At 39.1% G+C, this 25,326-nt stretch overlaps 1 protein-coding gene across 1 annotated transcript; it reads right to left on the reverse strand.

Annotated features, from left to right (window-relative positions):
- LOC109722154 lies at positions 12,509-24,665 on the reverse strand. Its single transcript, XM_020250049.1, has 26 exons — positions 24,209-24,665; positions 23,160-23,219; positions 22,970-23,062; positions 21,503-21,731; positions 20,717-20,823; positions 20,489-20,551; positions 19,747-19,847; positions 19,246-19,340; positions 19,003-19,023; positions 18,821-18,916; positions 18,616-18,736; positions 18,348-18,521; positions 18,049-18,239; positions 17,493-17,764; positions 16,894-16,995; positions 16,369-16,545; positions 16,104-16,292; positions 15,734-15,975; positions 15,476-15,622; positions 14,982-15,207; positions 14,489-14,623; positions 14,262-14,405; positions 13,793-13,840; positions 13,519-13,701; positions 13,203-13,262; positions 12,509-13,089 (listed from the first exon to the last, which is right to left on the reverse strand). The coding sequence occupies exons 1-26, from the start codon at positions 24,455-24,457 to the stop codon at positions 13,018-13,020; spliced, it is 3,597 nt and encodes a 1,198-aa protein (XP_020105638.1). The 5' UTR covers positions 24,458-24,665; the 3' UTR covers positions 12,509-13,017.

A 25,326-nucleotide genomic window follows, 5' to 3' on the forward strand; every position in this document is an offset into this window, starting at 1 on the left:
GCAAGTGTGGAGGACCTGGGTTAAGAGGATAAGGCTAAAAAATTACAACTTAACCCCTTAAAAAGACAAAACTGCATTGCAGTCCTGCTGCAGTTCGGGTACCAGTACCGGTACCAGCTAAGGTACTCAATGCAATTTCAGCAATAGCAGCAGCCTGGCAGCAGCTTCAATCTTGAGCCCTTTTCTCACTTCTATCTCGCTTCGAATACTTCTAATCACTTCCAAAACACGCTAATAAACCTCCACAAGGTACCAATTAAACTCGGGAACAAACCAATTTCATTTTAGCATTATCTTGATCAATTTGATTGATCAAGATTAGCAACGTAATCAAAATCCGACATATTACAGTCACAGTCCTTGCTCCACAATCAATAGTAGCATAGTACTGCACGAGCCAATCCATGCCGAGGACAATGTCAAAAACCTGCAACTGCCCTAAGACCAACAGGTCTGCAAGCATAATCCATGAGTCCAACAGTACGAGACATGACCAACAACACTCTACCTGTAATATACCGAAATCTCGGTGAACGAATATCGAACTTTAGTCAAAATGATCAAAGTGCGAGGTTGATACGCTTCGGAATCGCCGAAGGCGTCAAAAAGAGCAAAAGTGCATTATAAGGGATCTTCGAGAGCTAGAAGATCAAAAAATCTACAACTGCAGCTTTTGAGCTCTCGAGGACCGGTCCCTAGTGGGACAGACCGGTCCCCGTAGGTGTGAAGATTGTGAAATGGCTAAGTATTGGAAAACTAGCTCTCGGGAACCGGTCTCTTGAGGATGGTCCGGTCCCTGATGGTTCAGTCCCTCGGGGGAAGACCGGTCCCCGTGCGCATAGACAGAAAGGAGAGCTTTCGGAAATCGGTCTCTTGCGGAAGGTCCGGTCCCTGAGGGAAGGACCTGTCCCTGTGCGCGTAAAATCCCAGAATTGAGGAAAAATTAGTTAAGTCCCGAGAGTTAAGCTTTCGGGGACCGGTCCCTACTAGAGAGACTGGTCCCCGTGCCCGAAAAAGGCCCAGTCTGGGCAGTGTGAAAGGGTGAGAGTTGAGGGGTGTTTTGGGCAAATGTTACATAAGTGGGTTATTTGAGAAGGGTGAGAGCTCTCTCCTCTCATTCTCACACACTCTCTCTCAAAACTCTCTCTCTCCCTCTCTCTCTCTAGGAATCCCTCTCTCTCTCAAGGAGGTGGAGCAAGGAGGAGGGCTTGGTGGAGAAGTGGACCAAGGAGTGGATCATCTTCTTCTTCTTCCTCCTTGGTGCAAGAAAAGGGAAGCTTTTGAGGTAAGCTTCTTCCCCCTCTCATGGTAGAGTTTAAGAATAGAAACCAAATGACCTAGGGATGGTTTTAGTGGAACCTCTAGATGATAATAAGCTTTCTTTTGCGTATGGTTGAGATCAAAACAAGGATTTTGTTTATATGCTATAGCTAGGGCACCCAAATTGGGGCTTTTGCATTGGAGGGGTTTGGATCAAAATTGATCGTGTAGAAACATAATTGAGGGTATTCCCGACGCGTTCGTCCGATCGGTTTGACGTTACGAAGAGTCTATGCGAAGTTATGAGCGAAAAGCCTAATTTGGCTTCGTTTTGCTGCAGGCAAGGAAATAGGCGGCTAAAAATCATGAAACTCGAACCCGAGCACCTTAGCAAGCTTACAAGGTGGATGGTGCTTTCCAAACTCTTTGAAATTCCTCTTATGTCTAATGTGTCACTTATTGAGCATGTGAGCAAGTATTGTTGCATGTATTGTAGGGTGATTGAGAGGATATCTATGTGAATGGTTGCATGTTGTGAGTACAAATGCATTATGAGATGGTTGAGAACCTAAGTACCCTATGTATGCATGATTGGTGATAACAAAACCTAGTTGAGGTAAAGAACAATGTGACACTACGACATGTAGATCGAGTGGCATTAGTCAATGCAAAGATGAACACTAGAGTTAGTGTATGTGGCATGAGCAATGAACTTGAATGCTAGAACATTGGAGCACTAGAGTTAGTGTGTGGCATTTAAAGAACAAGAGTGGCATTAACGAATATTGAATGCGAGAGTTGAGAACAAAGAACAATACATGCTAGAGTTAGCATCGAATGTGGCATAAAGAACACTAGAATTAGTATAATGGCATGATCGAATACAAAGAATGCAAGTATATGTGAGAATTGACATTATGACATACAACCTTATAGTTAAGGGTCATGAATGTATAGTTTCCTTATAGTTAAGGAGTTGATTGAACTTATATCCTTATAGTTAAGGATTGGATCATACTCACCTTACGTCTTGGCTCGAGGGCGGTAGCTCCCCCTCGGGTGATGAGCTCCGAAGTAGTCATCGCTGGGTGTAGTAGTCTCCCTAAAGGACGATCCCTGTCGGGTTGTAGTAGTCTCGCCCGGCAAATCGGGATTACGAGTTGGTGAGTTGCTTGAGCGCGAAACCTACAGGCTAGCCATTAGATTGAACTTCGAGATCGAGAACTTGCATTCATCATGAGTAATTCAATTGAGCATAATCATTGATTATTTTGTTCAGGCATATTAGCTGTATTTGTATAGCTTGGTTACTATCTATCTGCTTATTTCTTCTATTATGCCTGAGTTAGACCTAGTGGGAAAGTCGGTGAGATTGGGGGCGAACCCACTGGAAACTTCGTTGTAGTTCTCACCCCACTATTTTCATAGAGCCGGGACCGAGCGAGCCGGTGAGCGACCGCGGTAAAGGTGTCACACCGTAGAAAGTGACCGCCAAGTCGGGTTTTATATTTTGTAGATGCATACCTACATATATCATATTTTGTATTTGATGATTAGAGATGTAAAGAAATGAATGTAAGCCTTCTATTTTGAAGAAATGTGATGTCAAAAGAAATGATAAAAAGCATGTATGTGATAAAAGAATCATGAATGTGATAATGGAATGCTTGTAAATGGTTAAAAGTTAATCATTCTACTTGTAAGTTGTATAGTTTAGTATTCTTTCACTCTGACTATTGCTTTCCCTCGTGTAAGCCATTATGTATGTTTTCGCTTGTGCATTCTCTTTGTTTGAATTGTACATGTGTTGAGCCTTGGGCGGACAGGAGAGGTTCTATCCGTTCGGCATTTGTTTGACGTGCCCGGACCGGCCAAAGGGATCGGTCTCGGGTCGTGACACTACCACCTATAAAATATGGTAGGAAATTTGCACCTTTCGTGCATCCAACAACGGCCCTACCTCTAGACTACGCAATAATGCAAATGCTCGGCTAACAAAAGAATATGATGCACCGGTATCAAAAGTGTACGAGCTCTATTGCCGTAAATCAAAATGATACCTGCCACCAACCGATCGGCTGCTGTAGAGTCCTCCACCTTAGCTGTGTACACTTTGCCACTCGGGTCCTGCTGTCGCCGCTTACCCTGTCGCGGCATAGACGCCCTGTCCTCCTGGTGGTAACTCGGTGCTGCTCTAACAGACTGCTGAGGCGCTGGCTATGCTGACGCTGTCAATGGTGCTGGGAATGCTGCTCGGGGACAAGCCGCCCTCATATGTCCAGGCTGTCCACATCCATAGCACCGGCTCTCTCTCTATTCACACTGTCAAGGCCAGTGCGGTACACCACAAATAATGCACTGCGGGGTTCTCCGCTGCTGTCCCTGCTGGCGAGATCTTCTAGAACACTGACGCCCCAAAGGCCCACGACCCTGAGAACATGATCGTGGAGGCCTTGGCGGACATCTGTTGCTCAACTGTCTTCCGTCATCTGGAACCGGGCCCTTTCTATCCTGCCTCTGCCCCGGCATTGTAGTTCGCTCCTGAACTGATATAGCTCTGTGCTCTACCCAGAGTGCCTGCTGTACAGATGCTCCTGGCTCAATGCCCAACCGCTGAGTGACAGTCTCGCACATCCTCTGGAATAGCACATCCTGCTGCTTGATCACCTCTGTCAAGACAGCCAACTTCTCTCTCAAATTCGTGGGTGCAATCTGTCCCGCCTGCTCTGGCATCCACGGCGGTGCGGATGGACCTCGTGTCAACAGTTGACCTTGGCGTTGATAAGGTCTTATGGTCACCTGAAATCAAAATAAGGGTCAGATACACACACAATCAACTCTCGACCCAATCAAGCGAAAGTTTAGAAGGCAGTCCCTATTTCTCCTCGAAATTATGTCGTCTGCAGCCGACATAATTTTCTTGGCCAAAACAGACACTCCTTCAGTCACTCCACTCTAGGAAGATTTAAAGCTATTTCAATCGCTGACATTTCGCGATAAATCCGTCTCTCGCGTCTTGCCTTCCTAAGGTTTGCCAAACTTAGGGTTTCTAGATTCCAACGATCTAATGCTAAGCTCTGATACCAACTTAATCTGTCACGCCCCGGATTACTCGTTTTTCGGGCACCCTAACAGACATGCCGTATACATAGAAATTTTTCCTGTATACGAAGCGAAGCTGTACCTATATCTGTAATCATACAATATTACAACCAGTAGTATAGAGCCGCTAAAATACAAGCATATAGAATAACAAAGGTTCACTATACATACATAATATCCTGGTATACAAAAACACTCGCTCCAGCAAGATACAACCATCAGTATGTATAAGAACCAAAACTACAACTACCTATAGCTGGTGCTCCTTTAGCTCTGTAACTCGTCGGGAATGGCTCTAACTAGCAACACTCTTTCCACGATCAGTATCAGCAGTAGCAGCAGCCGCAACCGAAGGCTCTGCAAATTATCCACAACTAGGCATAAGAACTACTGCAAAAAGAAGTAGTTCTCAGTGGGTACCGCTACCGAACTCAACGGCTCACCGACTAAGTCTACAGATGTATGCTCAATGATAGTAAATAAATTGAAAATAATCTACAGCTACATGCCACTATACTATCATGATCCAACACTAACTATCTGTAGAATAAAGCAATCTCTGACCCAATCTCACTAGGGACTGTGAATACACCAGTCCCGCCTGTCGAAGCTACATAGCTACCACCACGCTAAGCCATCCGTGGAGAGCAAGTCCAACCAGGACACAACGACACCAACGCAAACGCACAAAGCCCGACTTCGGAGTGGCTCTCGTGGGCGTTATCCAGCCGAGTACGCAAGCGTATCTCTGTCGAGCTGAATCAGACTCTCACAGGCTATAGTCAAGTAAACAGGATCTAACAACCAAACTCACGTACCCTCGGTACAATCTGATGGAAAAATAGCAATTCGGGTCCACCGTCAACCTCAACGGCACCCGACAGTTCGGAACAGACTAAATACTGCTGTAAAAATAAGCTCGGCATTCCAGCATGAGAGTAAATACATTTTACACTATCCTGGGTATCCACCACCAACAAACTGCGGCGATACAAAGAAACTACAGCTCCTAACCTATCCGCGTATCAAATGCGCACTACAGCGTGGATACGAACCGCAACAGCTTCAGAAGCTATCCGAGTATCAAATGCGCGCTAACAGCGTGGATACGAACCGTAACAGCTTCAGAAGCTATCTGAGTATCAAAATGCGCGCTAACAGCGTGGATATGAAACGCAACAGCTTCAGAAGCTATCTGAATATCAAATGCGCACTAACAGCATGGATACAAAGCACAACAGCTTAAGGAGCTATCTGATAGTTTTAGAAATGACAGTGTAGAACCTACACTTGAAAATTACTCGAGCTCGGCATTTCAGCACGAGCGTAAATGCATTCTACATTAATCTGGATATCCACCGCCCACAACTGCAGCGATACAAACAAACTACGGCTCCTAGAGCTAAATCTAGTAGTTTAACATATGACAGTGTAGAATCGCCCGTTTTTTCCTAAGTCAATTCCAAGTCTAACATGTATAATTTAGCTAATATTCTAAGCTCCAATTCAGCTTTCAGAATCATGCAAATCATAGAACTGAGCAACTAACATAAAGAACAACGTTAAAACACATGCTATCAACATATAGTCTTAGGAGGTAATTCCGAAAATTTCGGTAAGCATCATTAACCCACCTCTAGCACTAATCCACAGCAGCGAGAGGTCGCCGGAAAACCCTGCCAAGCTCAGCTACAAACCAGCACACTCCTCTCTAAAGTTCTAACGCCAGACACCAAAATTGCATTAATACCCTCAAATTTCAGCACTTAAGCATAAATCCTCCAATTCTAGTGTCAAAACTCACCTATCAAACTTTAAATCCACAATTTAGGTGAAGAACATTCTCAAAACAAGTAGAGAAAGGTAGAGTAATCTCCTCTGGTCGAAATTCCAGTTCCTTCAAAGAATTGCTCCAAGAAAACCAATAAAAACTAAATTTCAGCTCAAAAATACCAGCAGCAGAGAAAAACGCCAAATTGACTATGCTAACCTCAACCAAATGCTGTCAAAATAGGCTCCACGAAAACTTCAGGAAATCTACTAACCAACAAACCAAATTTCGTGGCAATCGAAGCTTCCTACGTCGCACACGAGCCAAAACGCCAAAGGTCGCTGCTGAAATTCTACTGAAACTACAATCCTCAAGGTGGAAATGGTGGAATTTGGAGTAATTTGAAGACTAAAGTGCAAATTCGAAGCTTCTCTATGAAGAAGAGTGAAAAAGCTTCTCAGGGGGTCGAACACAAACTTTTATAGGAAGGTGAAATGGTCTGATAAGCCCCAAGAACAAAGAACACAAACCTGCTGTTCCTGTAAAAAATAGGACTTTCGGGCGCCCGAAACCACATTCTGGGCGTCCGAAACCTCGAAGCCGTACAAAGCTCCCACTTCGGTTTCTCCGCATGCGGTCTGCTGTGCCCATAAAGTGGTCTTACAGAACTCACCTACCACATACACGTGTCAGCACAGTCGATATTCCCAACATGAACTTTCGGACCCACTTCTGGACGCCCGAAACTAGGATCCGAATTGGTTTTCAGTATCTGCTCAGATCAACACTCGACTTCTGGGCGACCCAAACCCAATTCTGGGCGCCCAAAACTGATAAAACTCCAGTTTTGCTTATTTGAGTGGGTTAAGTCCATTTCTGCATCCATTTCGTGCAGAAACGACTCCGACTCCGTCCGACACTCTCCAAATGTGTCGACCAGTCGCTAATGCTGTAGCCAATCCTATCCAAAACTCCGAAACACTACATTTTAATTTAAAATTTTAATTCAAATTTAAATTTTCTATTTTCATTTAATTTCAATAATGAGTTCGATTTGAAATTTGAATTCGAATTATGAATTCAAATGTTCAGTTGGAATTTAAATTTAAATTTAAATTATTAATTCAAATTGTGCATTCATATTTGAATTCACAATTTAAGATCGAAGAGTAAATTAAAATACGCTTCAAATTATAAATTCAATTTATGAATTCAAACTTAAATAAATGTTCTAATTTCTTTGTTGAACTTTTATTTAAAATTTAATTTTAGTTATGAGTTATAACTTAAACTTGAAATTCAAATTGTAAATTTAATTTATGTCTTCTATTTTAATTATAAATTCAACTAATATTTAATTTTAATTTTAATTTTAAATTTTAAAATATAATTTTAAATTTTAAAAATAAATATATATTAAAAATTTTCAATTTAAATTGCTAGTATAAGTTTTTTTTAGCTTTTTTTGCATTTAGCCTACTAAAAAAAAAATTCTACAAATAGCCCTAAAAAATTTGTCTTTCCAAGATTGGCGCTATCCCCACCATGTGAGCATCCATGGCGGTGTATGTTAAGTTGAACATAATGAATCGTTCATCGTGTTTGGATACGGTGAATGGTTCACCGTGTTTCATTATTTTCCTACTATAATATTACATAATATTTAGAGTTTAGGGTTTAGGAAGGACACGATGAACCATTCATCGTATCTAAACACGGTGAATGGTTCACTGTGTTCAACTTAACATATCACCACGCCGATGTAGGGGTTGCGTGGCACTTGCGTTGCGGGAATAGAGTCAATCTTGCAAATATAAACTTTGCGGGGCTATTTGTGGAAAAAAAATTTTCAGAGGGGGCTAAATGCAAAAAAAACTTTTTTAATATTTTCACCTCTTTATGTATAATTAAAGAATAAAAATTATAAAACTATAGTTTTTATGTTTTATTTATTACCAATCAAACAATCAATCTGAAAAATCACTTTTGTAAAAGTCACTTTTACAAAAGTGACTTTTTTTCATTTCAGCTACTTTCGGACAACTAAATATACCTTAGGCTGCATTTGGTTCGGATATAAATAAGAATTGCTTATTCCAGGAATAGGTACAAGTTCAGGTATAAGCAGGAACTAAACCAATTTTGTGTTTGAATGAAAATTAGGTTGTTCTTAGGAATAAGATAAATAGTGTTTGGATGGTTAGATTGGAACAAGAGGAATAAGAGTTATAATTTAAAATTAAAATTATATTATCTAATTAATTAACATCAAAATATTACTTAAAAATAAATAATAAATAAATTATTAATAATTACTTATAAATAATAATAATTAGTAATAATTAATTATAATTAATAAAATAATAATATCGATTATCTAATTATTAATAATAATTATTAATAATTATTATTAAATAATTATAAATAATAAATTAATAATAATATCGATTATCTAATTATTAGTAATAATTGTTAATTAATAATAATCTCGATTATCTAATTATTAATAATAAAAATTATTAATAATTAATTATAAATAATAAATTAATAATATTAATTATTAAATTATTAATAATTAATTATAAATAATAAATTAATAATTATTACTATCTAATTATAAAAAATAATTCTAAATAATAAATTATTTATTTATTTTATTATTTAAGCAATAAATAATAATTTAAATATATTAATTAGATTAATTAATAATTTACTGTCTTTAAAATTAAATTTAGACTTTAATTATCCTTGTTCTCATCCGGGAATAAGCTTGTTCCAGAAAAAGGGTGGAATAGTAGTTCCAGCCTTATACCAGTTTATTTCAGGAACCCGAAAACTACTGTTCTTGGGCACCAAACGTAACGTTTGGGAACAAAGAGGGGAACAAGAGCTTATCCCCTCCTCTGTTCCCGAACCAAACACTACCTAAAAGAAAATAAAAAAAGTTGGTGATGATAGAAGAATATACTTGAAAGGATAAATTAGTAATTTCACAAAAACAATAGCTTATTCCTAACCATTCACTAAAGAATTTAACTCTATTGGCTATATTTGAAATAATTTAAAAAGTTGAAAAGGTATTTTTAATTTTAGCCCTTTAATAGGGATAAATAAGATGTTCTTTCAATGTGTCAGGTGTCTTCCTTATATTTTTCTCTCTCATGGAGTGTGTGCTCTCACTTTACTTTAATTTTTATTTAGTTTAATTTCATATCTTCTCTCTTTCCTCTCCCTCTCTCATTGAAAAGGAATTTTTTTTATAAATAATCCTATTAATTTTTATAATTATAAAAATAATTTTTTTAAAAAATAATTATAAAAATAGACCTCTAAATGCGGTGAATGATTCACCGCATTCATAACTCCTCATTAGGAGTAGAAAAAGAATAAAAGCGGTGAACCATTCACCGCTTTTACTATCTTAGTAATATAGAAAGAAGTGAGAAATAGAAAGAAAGCGGTAAATAGTTCACCGTTTTTAAAAGCAGTAAATTATTTACTATTTTTATAGGACCATATTTATAAATAAAAACTTTACAGGTCTATTTTTAGAATAAAATTTTAGGAAAAGACTATCGCACTAAAAAACCCCACTGAAAAGTATCATGCTTCTTTTCTCTCTTTCTCAGTTTAATTTTTAACTTAATGCTTTTTTTACTCTTTCTTCAAACAAAATACATGACTTTTTAAAAAAATATAAAATTTAAATTTAGTAATTTTACATTTTTAAAAATACTTAACTTTTTACTTTTCTAAATATGAGTAAAATACACTATATTTGAAAATTTAAAAGTGCTCTCATTCTGACTTTATTTTTTATTTAATGTTCTCTTCTCTTTCTCTCTGAATAAGAGATAAATATAAAACTTAGCACTTATATTTGATTCTATTAACGACTTTACATGACGTGTAATACATAAATGACTCTGCGTACCTCTTTACTCTCTCTCTCAGTTTGACTTTTTTTAAAAAATTTAAATTTAAATTTAAATTTAGTAAAATTATATATTTTTTAAAAATACTTTACTTTTTAAAATTATAAATAAAATACACTATATTTAAAGTTNGTGTGGCGCTGACGTGGCGCTGGCATGGCAGGGCCAGGGCCATTTTTGCAAATAAATTTTAGATAGAGCTATTTTTGCAAATAAAATTTGTCAGTGGGCTATTTGCAAAAAAAGCCCTAAATTAACACTTATATTTGCCTCTATTAAGTGACTTTACATGACTTGTAATACATAAATTACTTTACATACCTCTTTCCTCTCTCTCTCAGTTTGACTTTTTAAAAGTATAAATAAAATACACTATATTTAAAGTTTAAAAGTACTCTCTCTCTCTCTCTCTCTCTTCCTGACTTTAATTTTTATAGTATTCTCTTCTCTCTCTTCAAATAAGAGATATATATATAACGGGCTTTTTTTGCAAATAGCCCCCTGACAAATTTTATTTGTAAAAATAGCCCTGTCTAAAATTTATTTGCAAAAATAGCCCTGGCCCTGCCACGCCAGCGCCACGTCAGCGCCACGCGGGTAGGGGCTGGGCCAGGTATTCAAGTTGAACACGGTGATTGGTTCACCGTGTCTAAACACGGTGAACCAATCACCGTGTTCATAGTGTTCTCACGCCCCGCCCGGGGCGTTAGTATTGCATTAGACACGGTGATTCGTTCACCGTGTCTAAACACGGTGAACTGTTCACCGCGTTTAGACACGGTGAACCATTTACCGTGTCCTTCACTTCCATTTTTAGCCAAACACGGCCTGGCTACTTGTATTGGACACGGACTTAACCATTTTCGGGGGTGCTGAATATATTTGTATTGGACACGGTGAATGGATCACCGTGTCCATTACATTTTGGACACGGTGAATGGATCACCGTGTCCAATAGATTTGTATTGGACACGGTGAATAGATCACCGTGTCCATTACATTTGTATTGGACACGGTGAATGGATCACCGTGTCCAATACAACTACCAGCCCAGCTAGTAGTTTGCCGCAGAAAAATGAATTACAAGATTCAATACAAGAATACGATACAGATACCTATCAATACACATCACAACACATCACATAATCCAAATAATACATATCACAACATTCACAAAATTAATACACATACAGAATACAACCAATAGAATCTTCATAATATAATAAATACCAAATAATCAAAACAGAAATAACAAAATAAATTGCAAGTATACAATATACATAAACTATAATATCATTTCTCCTCCTCGACCTCCTCGATCACTCGCCTACCACTTCCGCGACCGGACGGACCAATCATCAATGCTCTATCAAAAGGCTCAAAGATCTCAACTGCTGAATGCTTCTTATAGCACAACCCTCAATAACCGACTCATCACGCAGTAGCATGTGCCGGTAAGTATTCTGGCCGTGGAGGACTGAAGAGGAGGCTGATCTGGCCGTAAGAGCTGAAGAGGAGCTGATCTGTACGACTAGTACCGTCGCGATCGCCGGCGCCGGGGCGTGTCGGTGGCGTCAGGCGCAGCTCGGCCAGATGAGGAAGAGGCAAAGAAAGAGCGAGAAGAGAGATATCGAAAAGAGGAGAGAGAGATGATCGAACATGAGTTCGGGGGGGGGGGGAGTGTATTCAAAGAGAACACGGTGAATGGTTCACCGTGTGCTGGACACGGTGAACCATTCACCGTGTCCAATAGAGTTGCACTTAGACAGAGAGATCGAGAGAGTTCTGGGGGAGGGAGTGGACATGGTCAATGATTCACCGTGCCTAGACACGGTGAATGGTTCACCGTATCCAATAGAACTTTCACACGGCGATATTTCTATCGAACACGGTGAACCAATTACCGTGTCTAGACACGGTGATTCGTTCACCATGTTCAATAGAAATACCGGCCGCCTGATAACATTGAACACGGTGATTGGTTCACCGTGTTTAGACACGGTGAACCAATCACCGTGTTCAACTTGAATACCTAGCCCAGCCCCTGCCCGTGTGGCGCTGACGTGGCGCTGGCATGGCAGGGCCAGGGCCATTTTTGCAAATAAATTTTAGATAGAGCTATTTTTGCAAATAAAATTTGTCAGTGGGCTATTTGCAAAAAAAGCCCTAAATTAACACTTATATTTGCCTCTATTAAGTGACTTTACATGACTTGTAATACATAAATTACTTTACATACCTCTTTCCTCTCTCTCTCAGTTTGACTTTTTTAAAATATTTAAATTTAAATTTAGTAATTATATATTTTTTAAAAATACTTATTTTTTACTTTTTAAAATTATAAATAAAATACACTATATTTGATTAACTCTAGTATTAAATGACTTTATATATAATATATAATATGATAATTATGAACTTAAAAATCACATGATAATTATGAACTTAAAAATCACACGCGCTACAAATCACGCATAGATTACTATGGTACATACTACAAGAACAGATTCCTATAACTTTGCATCCGTGTACATGCAGTCTCCCAAAAAAATATACATAACAAGCCATCAACTAAGTAATACACCCGTTTTAGAGAGTAAAAGAATGAGAAATCAAAGATACAAGAATTGACACAGCAGATCATCTTCCGCAGCCCGAGAATCACACACAGAATACTGCTACATGAGGACAACAGACACTTCTGAATATAGGCCGAAGGGAGGGAAAAAAATCCTGAACGGTAAGAGGGTTCGTTCGCAACGCAAAACATATGAACAATGAACGGAATGTACTACTCGTATTACACGCATGTTGGAATAAACACCACGAAAAACTCACTAGTATCGAGGATGGCACAATCGATGTTAAGGATGCTAAAACGATCAGCAGGAAAGACTGCAAAAATATAAGTTGATTCTCACACTCCTAAGGTGATGGCAACCATCATCATCATGAGTTCACATAGAGAACCGGAACTAGGCCAGCCATCTTTCCGTCCCTTCCGGGCCGTTTCTTCTTCACCTGAGAACGAATAACAGCGTTTTGAGCATTAGCTCTGCTCATGTATGGTAAAGTACTCTGCAGAGAACCAAAATAAAAATTGCAGAAGAAGACAGCGCCTTCCGGAAACTTACATAGTACCAACCATCAACCTCGTCCTCAATTTCAACCTCTTCTCCAGCAACCAAGCTTAACTGCAATCGCGATATTCAGAAAAACAGTTTTGCATTACATTCTTTTTTAGGGGGTATTCGGTTAAATCAAACTCTGACTATCTATCACATCATTTCTAAGTATTTCATCAGAGCATCGGGGGTGACTACTGACTAGTCAATCTACTGATGCTAGAAATTATAAGAACCAGTGCTTAAATCTACTCAAAATTTTAGAAAAATTAGCGAGTATAACAATGCTCTAGAGACTCCGAAAAGCGAAAAGCTGCAATCGTACCTCATCGTCGCCACCAGCTGTGAAGTCATATAATGCTTTTCCAAACTGTGGGTGTCCAGAAGTGGAGCTGTCCTTATCATCCTGAGATTCAAAGCTTTGAGCCCCAACCCCAGCTAAAGGGTTCACAAATGACTCGTTTCTTTCAAAAGCAGGGGATGAGTATGGAGGGGGTTCTTCAGCAATCTGAAATATAGTGCAAATTTAAGATCAGCGGCTAGCGAAAGATGCCGCTTCAAAGTACGATAAGTTTTAAGACGAGGGGAGATCCTCCTACCTCCTCAATGTTGCTAGACCTCCTTCCAGTGTGAGACGGCCTTCTCTCCTGTGTTAGGTCAAAGCACACCTTGGTTAAAACTTCTTCAAGAACGATAGTAATAAATTTAAATGCAGTCGCACTTTTAGCTTAGCAACAATCTAATTCTTTTCCATTATGCAAAGCACACAGAGGAGAGGAAGGAGCATATCCATCTATAAAAGTTTTGAGCAGTGTTTATCTATAAATTATCATTTGTCTGACTATATTAGACTTGCCAGAACATATTTCAAGTTCATTCACTCTGCAGTTTAACAGCTAGAATCAGAGCTAAACTCTAGATTATCACGCATCCAACTTTACGTGTGCATTCCAGGATAAAATAACATTATTTAGCAGTGAACATAGCTGAAATGGTCATTAAGTATAGGCACACTGTTAGCTTACAGCACCGTAAGAAAGTTACAAACTGTAAGGAGACATCATCTACCGTTTGTTGTGAAACTCCATAGCCAGACGGGCGTGAACTGAACAATGATGGATAGCTCATTCCACCAAAATGGGACGATATTGAAGTCTCAACAGAACCAACTGACCCAGGGGATGAGGACCCAGATGACCTCGCATCATCTTCCTACAATAAGGAAAAAAACCACCATTGAACTTCCTACTCTTCTAAGTTCTGAGCTGCGAATACAAAGACCGTAAAAAGCATACCTCTGCATCATAAGTCTCTAGAATTGTTTTAGCCCACATATCCTCATAAGTGACTGATGGTCGAGAAGTCATGTTCTCCTCTTCTTCATCCACATCAGGAGCATCAATTCCAGCACCAGCAAGAAATTCATTTACCTATGAAGGGGATAGCACAAATATGTTAAAAGCCCAACAAGACATAAAGATGAATTTCCAGCTTATTAGATGAAAAAACAAGTGACTAAAAGACGCACGACTAGTTATAGCTAGCACTTGGGAGTATTTTCATAATATATTCTCCAATATTACATGCAATAATTTTTCTCTCCTTATACTTAGTGAAGTACTGTTACGATCACTCTTTGATCCTAGTCTGATGTCGATTTAGAGTCTTTTTCTTATTGGATTAGGATTATTTAACTATTAGTTGAGAAAGATATTTTACTCATCATCAAAAGTAAATAGAAGAATGTAGTAGTCCACATAATGGAAACATTATTTAGAGGCATCTCACTTTATCCATGGCTGGTGCATTGTTTCCCCAAAGACCATCATCATCCAAGCCAGCCGCCCAGGCCATTGCCAATTCAGGATCAATTGCATTACTAATATGAGGCTCTTTATGTACTTCTTTGGATTCGTATACAAGATCAGATATCCCAGTAGCAACCGCAGGATCATTCAGACCGCTTGATGCACTTATATTATGCCGATTGCAATAAATGTCAATGAGTTTGGCACTGCCACAACAGTTTAAAAATCCATAAAATGAGATCAGAATTAGTAAAGGGCAATTCAACCATGTAAGAATATGCGATGTACAAATGATTGATGAAACAATTATGTAATCAAAGTCTGTCAAGTCATAATTCAACAAAAAGTCCACCTATAGACAAAAAAGCACTAGCCACGGAGTCGAGGTTCAGATTTAGCAACCCTTTCAATAGCATGGCTAGCATGAGGGCTATCAAACCTTCATGAATATAGAAATTAAAGACAAAACATTACCTGGTAGGACCCAATGGTAAATATTTGCCCCGAGGAACAAAACAGAACAAAGAAACCAAATCAAGAAGCCTCTCATGAGTCTCATAAAGTTTCTTGAGTTCTTCATCCGACCATTCCTGCTTACTGTTATCATGGTTTCGCATATCTCTGCACATCCAATATGTCGAGGTAAATTTTAAAAAAGTTCAAAAAAAACAAAAGAAACCCCAAAGTGAAAAACCTTCCATCCCACATAGAAGAAGAACCATTCTTGCCCACCTGATCAGATCATCTTGTGCGCTGTACATATCATCCAGGACCTTTAGTATGGGACTGATCAAGGATCCAAGACCAGTACCACTGGCACCTTGGTCTTCTCCATTGCTAAGTTGCAATTCCGAAAACTGAGATTGCATACCACCTAGAGCCAAAGCATGGAGAAATTCATATATCTGTAGTCTGTAAGGCTCCCCAGATCTGAATGCCATAGTGGTTAGGGCTTGGACAGCAACAATTCGAACCTATGGAGGTAACTTTAAAATGAGAGAAAAGGGGGCAAAAATAGAAGCAATGCCATATTACTAGTGAAAGAGGCTTGAATATAACTAAGAAGGTAGAAACTTGTCACAGTGATTTTTATTTTACATACCTCCCAGCTGCCACTAAAAGCACACCTCTGGAGCCGTGTCAATGCACCAGCGAGAGTAGGATTACGGGAGCTCGCAGCAGCAACCATTTTGTCAGCATCTAACATCATGAGTGCAGTGCCAGGAGGTGTTGCAGACTCCCAGGCATATTCAGATGCAGCATAATTAGCATTTTCACCAAGGAACCAAACCTGTGCAAACACGGCATCTAAGTTAAAAATTATCTTTTATGTAACAAATAACAGTGAATTAGGGAATTATTCTTACTGCAGCCTGCACTAATCTTTGCAATGCCAGTGCAGATTTTGGATCCGCTGCATACACCCTATCGACGGACGTAAGTCCCAACATTGCACCGGGCTGGGGAGGCGGTAAATCAAGAACTATTGTGACTGCTTCCAAGGCCGAATGCTTCCCATCTGGTCCAGCTCCAACAAGGCATGTCTGGGACAGGAAACAAGAGGATTGGAAACTTATTGAGAGGCATCATATTACACCACATGATTACAAGTAAATTCCAGATAGCACACAGATTAGAGAGGTTGTTCTAAAACTTAAATGGAAGAAACAACCCCCAAATTTATCAAAGAACATTCAAGCTCTACACAGAGCCAAGTACTAACTGTCAGATAGGAGTGATAACAAAGAAAATAAATATAGGGAGACTCAGAATGACTCATTCAGTATAGTTGTGTTAAATGTAGTACACAAAAATTTAACAAAACAAGGCAGCTTAAAGAACAAAGTAGAGACAATAAGTTACTACCGTCTGGTCACTACAGATCAACTTACTTTCCACAAGAGTTGCAAAACATCAGCATCAATTTTCCCAGGAACTTTAGTAGCAAATATTCTTGCAATTTCAAGTAGAGTGACAGCCATATCTGGCGTTGCCTGTTAAGTGAAAAGAACGGTTAAGTTGCTACAATAGAAAATTTCTCAGGAAAAAGAAATCAAGATTTACACTAATACCTACGTTCCTTGCCAAACCTCGGCTATTTAAAAGAACATAGACAACTAAAAAGTACAGCATAGTATAGGCGAAAAATGTTTTGAGTAAAAAGATTGCATGATAAAGTTTGAATCTCCCCATCTTCTATGAAGGCTATTCTCATTTATGATGGCGTAAGCTTTTTCACCAGCAACTAATTCCTTAATAAATGAAGTGCATAGTATAGCAAGTCTTGTCCCAAAATTAAATAGGTAAAAATGTATGGGGACTCCCTCAACTATACGGCATTTTGAAAAGACCCCTCAACTACTTTTATTTTGAATGACACCTTGCCAACATCTGACTATTTTTTAAATTATTTTCATCAACCCCTTTTGATAAGAAAAAGGCTCAACAAGAGTAGAACACGCATCGACAACCATAGAAAATTAACAAGTACCTTGAACCGAGCGTGCAAAGTAAGCAATATGTCATTTAGAAGTGCTGACGGCCAGGCAGGGTCAGACAGCTCGCACGCAATGATATCTTTTAATTCATCAAACGACTCATGTGGATTTTGCATCCAGATCAGAGCTTTTACCACCATTGCACGAACATATACACACTCACATGCTACAGTTGTCCGCACAACTTCCATTAGTGAAGCTAATAGACTGGCAATTGTTTCCACACCACCTGGTCCATTTGACAGTGGCGTTGCCTTCCGGGTTGCTGCAAGAAGCAAAATAGATAGTGAAAATTATGGTCCAGGATCTCGCACAAGTATTGCCGACAGAATTAGATATTTTCCAAGCACAAGATCCATAGTAGAAGACTAGTGACATTTAGATAAGGGCGATGGAATTACTCCATCCAAACCATGCCTCATCAGAGATCATTTGAACAATCTGTCTGACAGTGTTAAGTAGTCCATTAGGAGAACAAAGTAGGATATGTAGCCAACAAAACCAGCGTTTCAAAAAAATAAAGCAAACAAATAGTTTATGAAAAGATACCTTCAGATTGCGAGCTGTCATTAAGATCAGAATCAACAGATTCAACATTCTCAGAGTACGCTTGAAGCTGAGTTCCCTCATCATAAAAACCTACTGCATATGCCGCTGCCCTGCTTTTTCCCATTTCCTGAACAACTCTTGCAGCAGCATGAAGTACAGGTCGAGAAAAGCTACGGAAAGAGCTTTCCAACCTAATAAATCAACAAAAGAACTTAAATAAGAAATGAGCGATACTCTCAACTTCAACAAACAGTAGAACTCAAAAACAAGGGGAACAATTATCTAAAAAGTTCACATACCGTCTCATTACAAGTTTGATAAGAGGCTGAGGACGCCTTGCTTTAGAACCAGATTTTGATTTTGGTGGAACAGCTTCATTTGATAGGCTGTCTTTTGATGCCACAGAAGGTGCCTCAGGCAACTTGAGGATTTCTCTGGTCAATCGAATCCATCCAGCAGCTCTTTCTTCAGTCCTGCGCAGAAAAGCATTTACCAAATTCACAAACTGTAAATGTGCTCAACACATAATCATTCATTCACATTAACCCCAGGAAAATGGACGACTACCTTTCTGAGTTATCAACTTTTCCCACAACACAGAGTATTGCTTCAAAGCAAACCCTGTCACTGGGATCCAGAAGAAGTTGATAGAGAAGAGAACTGAACTGAGATTTGATGTCAGGTCTCTCTGCACGAGTCAAATTAAGATATATAGTTTAACAACAGACGAAAAAGGGAATTTACAGGCATTAAAGTGACTAAATGAACATACCATCTAAAGAACGGGCTCTAGATAATGCATGGCACAACCTTGCAAGGGAAACCCTTGCAAGAACATCATGCAAATGAAGTATATCATGTAAAGCACCTGCATTACATAACATATATGTATAAAATCAGCAAAGCGAAAAAAAAAAGAGACTATGGTAAAATAGGTGGGACATAAAAGCATACCTCCCGGCTGTGCATGCTTTCCTGCAAAACATAAATGGAACATATGATCAGGCTCAAAAGTAACAAAAAAGAATTGCCATATGATATATATTGCTAGTTTAGAACGTCCTTAATTTCTTACACATGAAATCTATACTGGTGTAAAACACACAGAATGCAACTAACACTATTTGCCATTATAAATGGAGGTTATGGTACATCTAATAAATGGAAAACAAATTGACCGTAAGACAGAAAACAAACCCAAAGCCATCGCCACAGAGTATGGATCTCTTGAAGCTATATCAGAAATGATTGCTAGCGAATGTCTCACTGCAACTGGATCAGCAAACAAAATCCTACAATCACAATAAGTTCGAGATGTCGTTCAAATAGTTCTCTGGAACAATAAATTAAGCAGTACATGTAGTAAGAAGGGCTATTTAGTATAAAGTAATACATAGGCTAGCATATACACCATCACCCTGTATTTACTCTATGGAAGTATCTGTATCAACTAATAACTGCCATACTTTATAGTTCTTAATGTACTAACAATTGTGTAGAGAGGGAAAATTTTCCAAGTGGAACTTATTAACAACAGAACATCAAGCAAACACCCTTTAAAAGAACTAATACTTTAGTAAAGAACTACCTCATTATATATAATTACGTACTGAAAGCTTAAGGACCTAAATTCCTGAACTCTGATAAGGATTCAACTCCATAAGATTTTCAAGCAACACAACAATGAAAAGCACGTACCCCTGCGCAGCTCGATGGAGGAAAGCTGGATTTCCAGGATCCAAAGGAAGTCTTCTTAGAGCACTCATGGAAGCATATTGCAAGTTACTGCGGATAATAGACTGTCACAGAAGAAACAGCAGATCAAAAGATAAGTAAAACAGAAAAGTTCACAATAATTCATTACTAATGTAGATGGAAAATTGGATATACTACAGAAAACAGGAAATCTTTGCAGCAATTAACAATAGACCAACAATATTATTCTGGATCATGAATGAACTAATTAGCCAACTGGAGTTAAAGCTAAGTGAAACTTACAAACACAAAAACAAAGGGAATCATAAGAATCAGCAAATATTGCACATGACATCAGTACCAACAAAGGATATACGTGTTGTGGCACCAGATCATGCCGTGCACTTGCCAGCACGGGATCGCATGGCGTACAACATGCCATGCCAATGAGTGCTGTTGAAAAAAATACCTTAAATGCCAACAGATTTTGGCATGAAAATTTTATTTTCTTAGGTGCCATTAGATTCTAATTGCTCTTAATATATTCTTTATCAAAACTTTTGTACCCTATTGATGTAATGACTCACTAATTTCAAAGAAAGAGAGTTTTGAACCATGCCATCGACAGGAGGGTTGTATTGTGCTGACATCTTGTCACCATAGACACAACCCGTGTCGATGGGCATTTGAATCGTTGATTCCAACAAAGTAGTCTTATCTAAACTGTGTTACATTCAATAAATACCTCCTTATCGCCTCCTTGCTTGCTGAAAATACCCTTCTTGCGTTTTTGTTTCGTGTCGGCAACCTGATTAAAAAAATGAATACTAAGACCAAGAACAAACCTCTGAGCAAAGAGTTAGGAAAACTTGACATAAAGAAACTGCAGATGCTTAAACAACGAAAAGCATCAATGTTCCAACAGATGGATATGAAAACAGGAATTGAAGGCATTTTCACTAGTGGCACAGACCTTCTCTAGAATGCCAAATACAATCTCATACAACTTCCCCAAGATGTCAGAATTGCTTGCTGATGCAGCAGTAAGGGCCTTGAGAGCTGCAAGTCTTCGTGCATGAACTACAAAAGATCGATAACCATTCCACATGAGAGAGCGAGAGCAAGAAAATGATACTCAAGACTAAAAGTGGTGCATGAAACAAGTTTATTCAGTTACTTCACATAAGAGTTACTGCAGTCTATTCTTTTCATCCTTGTGACAATATCAAATTTGTGAAAATCTATATTTCAGAGGAAAGGAAAGAGGTGGATATGATAAATAGCTGGTTACATGGTTTGGGTTGCATAATATAGTCTACAACTAGTTTATGTCTAGTGTTGCTGTTTCCACCATTCAGAATCAAAATGACATATGTTTTGATAGGTTGCATTAAAGGTGCCATGTCTTTCAATTGCCAAGTCAATTTACTTGATGAAACACTTAAATGAATGCCAATTGCGACTTAGCCAGTTAAATAGCATCAAAGAAGCATAACGGAAGCTATCACATAAACATGAGAAGACAAAACTAAGAGCTTCAGTCATCTAAATTTTACACCTTACAAAACTTACCAAAATTAAAACAAGAGCAGTTCGTTACAAAAATTTAAAGGTTTTCTTTAATTCATCTTGTGTTACTATTGAACAGCAGCAATGCAGAAGTTCTCATAGTGGAAAGAAGACCACAGAAAAAAAAAAAAAAAAAAAAAAAAAAAAAAAAAAAAAATCTATTATAAACTGATAGCAAGAAATGAAGTACATTCAACGTCCTCATTAGAGGCTTCTGCCGATAGCTGCTCTACAATACGGGGTATGACATCCGCTCTAGTAACTCCTCCAACAGCATCAATATCTGCAAGTGCATCCCAGTTCGGTGTGGGAATTCCACCCCCAGGACTCAAACCCTGGGCACCACTATCTGACAAGATTCTGGCCAAGTAGTAGTAAACATAACGCAGAACACTTCTATCTTCACATTGTTGATGAAGCTGTAAGCCAAAAAAGTATGTCAGAAAAAAAAAAAATCCTAGATAAAAGCATCAACGAAAAGAAAAAATTCCAGGTTGTAAATAGCGGATGGCAGGTACATAGCGTTTGAAATGTCTCATAGCGGAAAGCGGATAGTAGGCGCCATAGCAGGCACTACAAACCCATAGTTGGTTTCACAAAAAAACTACTTGATATGTCTATATTCCTTTTAGAAAATACAAATGATTTTGAAGGAAAAAACAACTAACCATTACCTTTTCCCAGTATTGCAATCTATAAATATTTAGTCATTATCTGGAAGACTAACTTCACGATATTATGGTTTAGCAAACCAAATAAACAAAAAAAAAAGAAAATCTATAAGCCATTTGCAGGTTTTTGATCATTTATTTACCTTTAAAACCCTGTCCGATAAAAGATTTTAATCCGTTTGCAATTTTTCAAGCTTTTGGCCTCATAGCCCCCGCATCATAGCGCCTGCTTTAGCGGGCCCAATGCCGCTAAAGCGGCCACTAGGAACCCATTTTGCTAATTCTCGCTCTAAACATTATGATGTAGCGGTAGCATAGAAATTCTGCTATAACAGCCGTAGCAGCCACTATTTAGAACACTGAAAAAAAAATATAGCCTGTATATATNATTTAATTAGTATATATATATATATATATATATATATATATCCAAGCACAAAGTGCACTGTGGATTGTGATACCAACATTACTAATTATTTGTAGTAAAAAAAGCACTGATACTTCAACATTAGAGACATGTCCTTATCAGATACTTCAGAGAAAAAGATGCCGCTTAAAATATTTTGTAGTTCACAAAAGGCCAGCTTAATAACAGCCTCTTTATTTGGCCCCTCTGCCTAACATGGACCCTCAATCCATTTTCAGAGAGTTTGCTTTTGCAGCTTGAAATGAAACAATTATAAGATTAGTCTTCTTGAGAAACAAAAACCCATTAAATCACATAACCCAGAACTAACTAGATGCTGAAAACATAAACTGTGGCTTGTTCGACAAACTTGAGTTTCAAGTCAGTGCACCTCTTAATTCACTTAATTTCTTAATTCACTTAATTCACTTTCTTATTACCCATATTTCCAGCTCAAAATTCTGTGAGGTAAATAAGTTCCTAAAGCCAAACAAAAGTAATGCACATTCGTTGCCCACTGAAAACACTTTGCAGTAGAAAAGAAGATTGGTCATAATCCATGCATGAAAAAACAACATACCATTAGAAGTGACGGAGCCACGGAAGGATCTACCGAGTTATACACGGCGAGCTTAGGAAACACATGCTGCACTAGCTGCTTCTGAGAGCTTTTCTGGTGACCAAGAAATTGACAGGTTAGAAGTCCCTAATGGACAATTCTCCATATAACAAAGTAACCAACAGAAGACCAGCTGCTAAGGACACTACACCTGATCCGATGCGGCGGCGAGCTCATGGATGCTTCGCGCCAGCTGAGCATACGAGACCGGCTGTTGTTAAGGACGAGAAACAGTATCAGATCCGTTAGATAGCAGGCAAACTCGATTCAAATGCAAATGAAAGAGCAAAAATGAGGTGAAAATGATGTAATGAAGGCTTTGCTTCTCATGCACTATGAGAATTTTCTTGTGCGATTGCAAGCCAATAGTTTAATTTTAGCTCCTTCAAAGATCTTGATGCCTATAATTTGTTAGGATAATATATTCCACCCACGAGGTGACTTATTATATTATGAGAAAATGAGTCGAAGGCCGAACGTGATAGCCTTCTCTAGACATTTGATCATACTCCTCATCTACCAAATACTACTAGCTTATCGAGAAACTAGACAAGATGTTTGTTCATCCAAACAGAGCCTATGAGAGAATTTTCTTCTGCGATTGCATGCGAGTTTGATTTTAGCTCTTTAAAAGATCTTAATGTTGGCTTATATGAGTCAGTATCATGCCCTGTGGCGGGAGGCCAGATTGGACCTAGTCACGTTCGAAATGGTGTGAGGCTGAATTGGGCCGAGTCATGTCCAAAGTGGCGTGAGGCTGATTGGCCGAGTCACAATCGAGACCCGTGGGCGCTGTGTCTGTTCGCTTTAACTAAATTTGTTGCGTATTTCTAAGAGCTCAAACTTTTAGAATTAATGATTAGCACCGACAATCCGACACTTGACACCCATAATTTAGTAGGATAGTACGTTTCACCCCCAACTATTATATATTTTTCTAAGCATTTGATCATACTCCTTATCTGCTAAATACTACAAACTTCTTGAGTAAAGCAGAGAGACATGCTGAACAAAGTATTCATGCACCAAAACAGAGCCTACGAGAGAATTTTCTTGTGCGATTGCAAAGCAAGAGTTTGTTTTCAGCTCTTTAAAGATCTCGAGATCTACAATATGGTAGGAGTATGACAGTATATTTCGCCCCGAGTGTGATCGTATACTGCAAGCTTTTGAATGTGCGTTAAGAAGAAAAGTGTTGACCTTCTTCTTTTGCCTCTGAGGGATGGCCTTGACGGGGTTGAGGGCCTTGGCGACGGAGATGGTGTCGCTCTGGATCTGCATCAAGGTGGTCCGCTTCGACTTGCGATCCGCGGCCGGCTTGCCCAGGGTGGACCCGGGGGCCGTCGGCGCCGACGAGGAGGAGGAGGAAGCGGCGGCCGCGGCGGTCGGATCTGAGGTGATCAGGTCCATCAGCGTCGTCCCCGCCGACGGCTCCTGGCCCGACGCCATGGTCGGAGGGGAGGGCGCCCCCCGAGCTGCGGATAATTGATTGGGCCGATTCCGACGGCGGCGGCACGGCGGAGGAGGAGGAGGAGGAGGAGGAGGAGATGGACGGTGGGATTGGGAAGAGGCGGAGGAGATGGACACGGCGACTGCGCTTTTTTTTTTTCGTAATCGCAACGACAACCGAGTGGGTATAAGCCTGCCCGGTGCACCCGGGACTGACTCTGGGTCGTACTCGTGTCCGGTCGGTCACACCTCCACACCCTTTTTGCTGGGTCGCGTGAAGTTTTTGCGGTGTAACTATGGATCACATAAATCACAACACAAAATTTGATATTCAATTGGATAATTTCTGTAAACCCATGGTCCTATCCTTTTGAATTTTAATTTTATACACTTGATGCTTGGAATTTTGGTGTAAATTTTTATTTTAAATTTAAAAATTGAATCAGATCATCTCTGAATGTCGTGGGAATCGATCTTTGTATTCAAATTCAGCTCGGATCATCTATGCGGTCGATTGTGGATTGGGTCTAGTCGACAAGGTTTGCTGATTGAGTTGCTCCCAACTGTCACCCTCCACTTAGGAATGCAAACGGGGCGGATCTGGGGGCGGGAGGGCTCCCGCCCCAACTAGCAAAATCCCGTCCCGCCACCTCTCCCGAATCCGTGACGGGTTAAAAAATACATTTCATAATCCGCCCCGCCTCGTAACCCGCCTCCCGCCGGCTCCCCGAATCCGCCCCGCCAACTAATATTTTTTATAAAATTACAATATTATTAATAGTTTATAAAATATAAATTAATAATTTTTAATAATATTATATATATAATTTAACAATATCAATTATAAAAATCAAAAATATCAATCACAA

This window comes from Ananas comosus, linkage group 16 (genome assembly GCF_001540865.1).
Source record: "Ananas comosus cultivar F153 linkage group 16, ASM154086v1, whole genome shotgun sequence".
Taxonomy (NCBI): Eukaryota; Viridiplantae; Streptophyta; class Magnoliopsida; order Poales; family Bromeliaceae; genus Ananas; species Ananas comosus.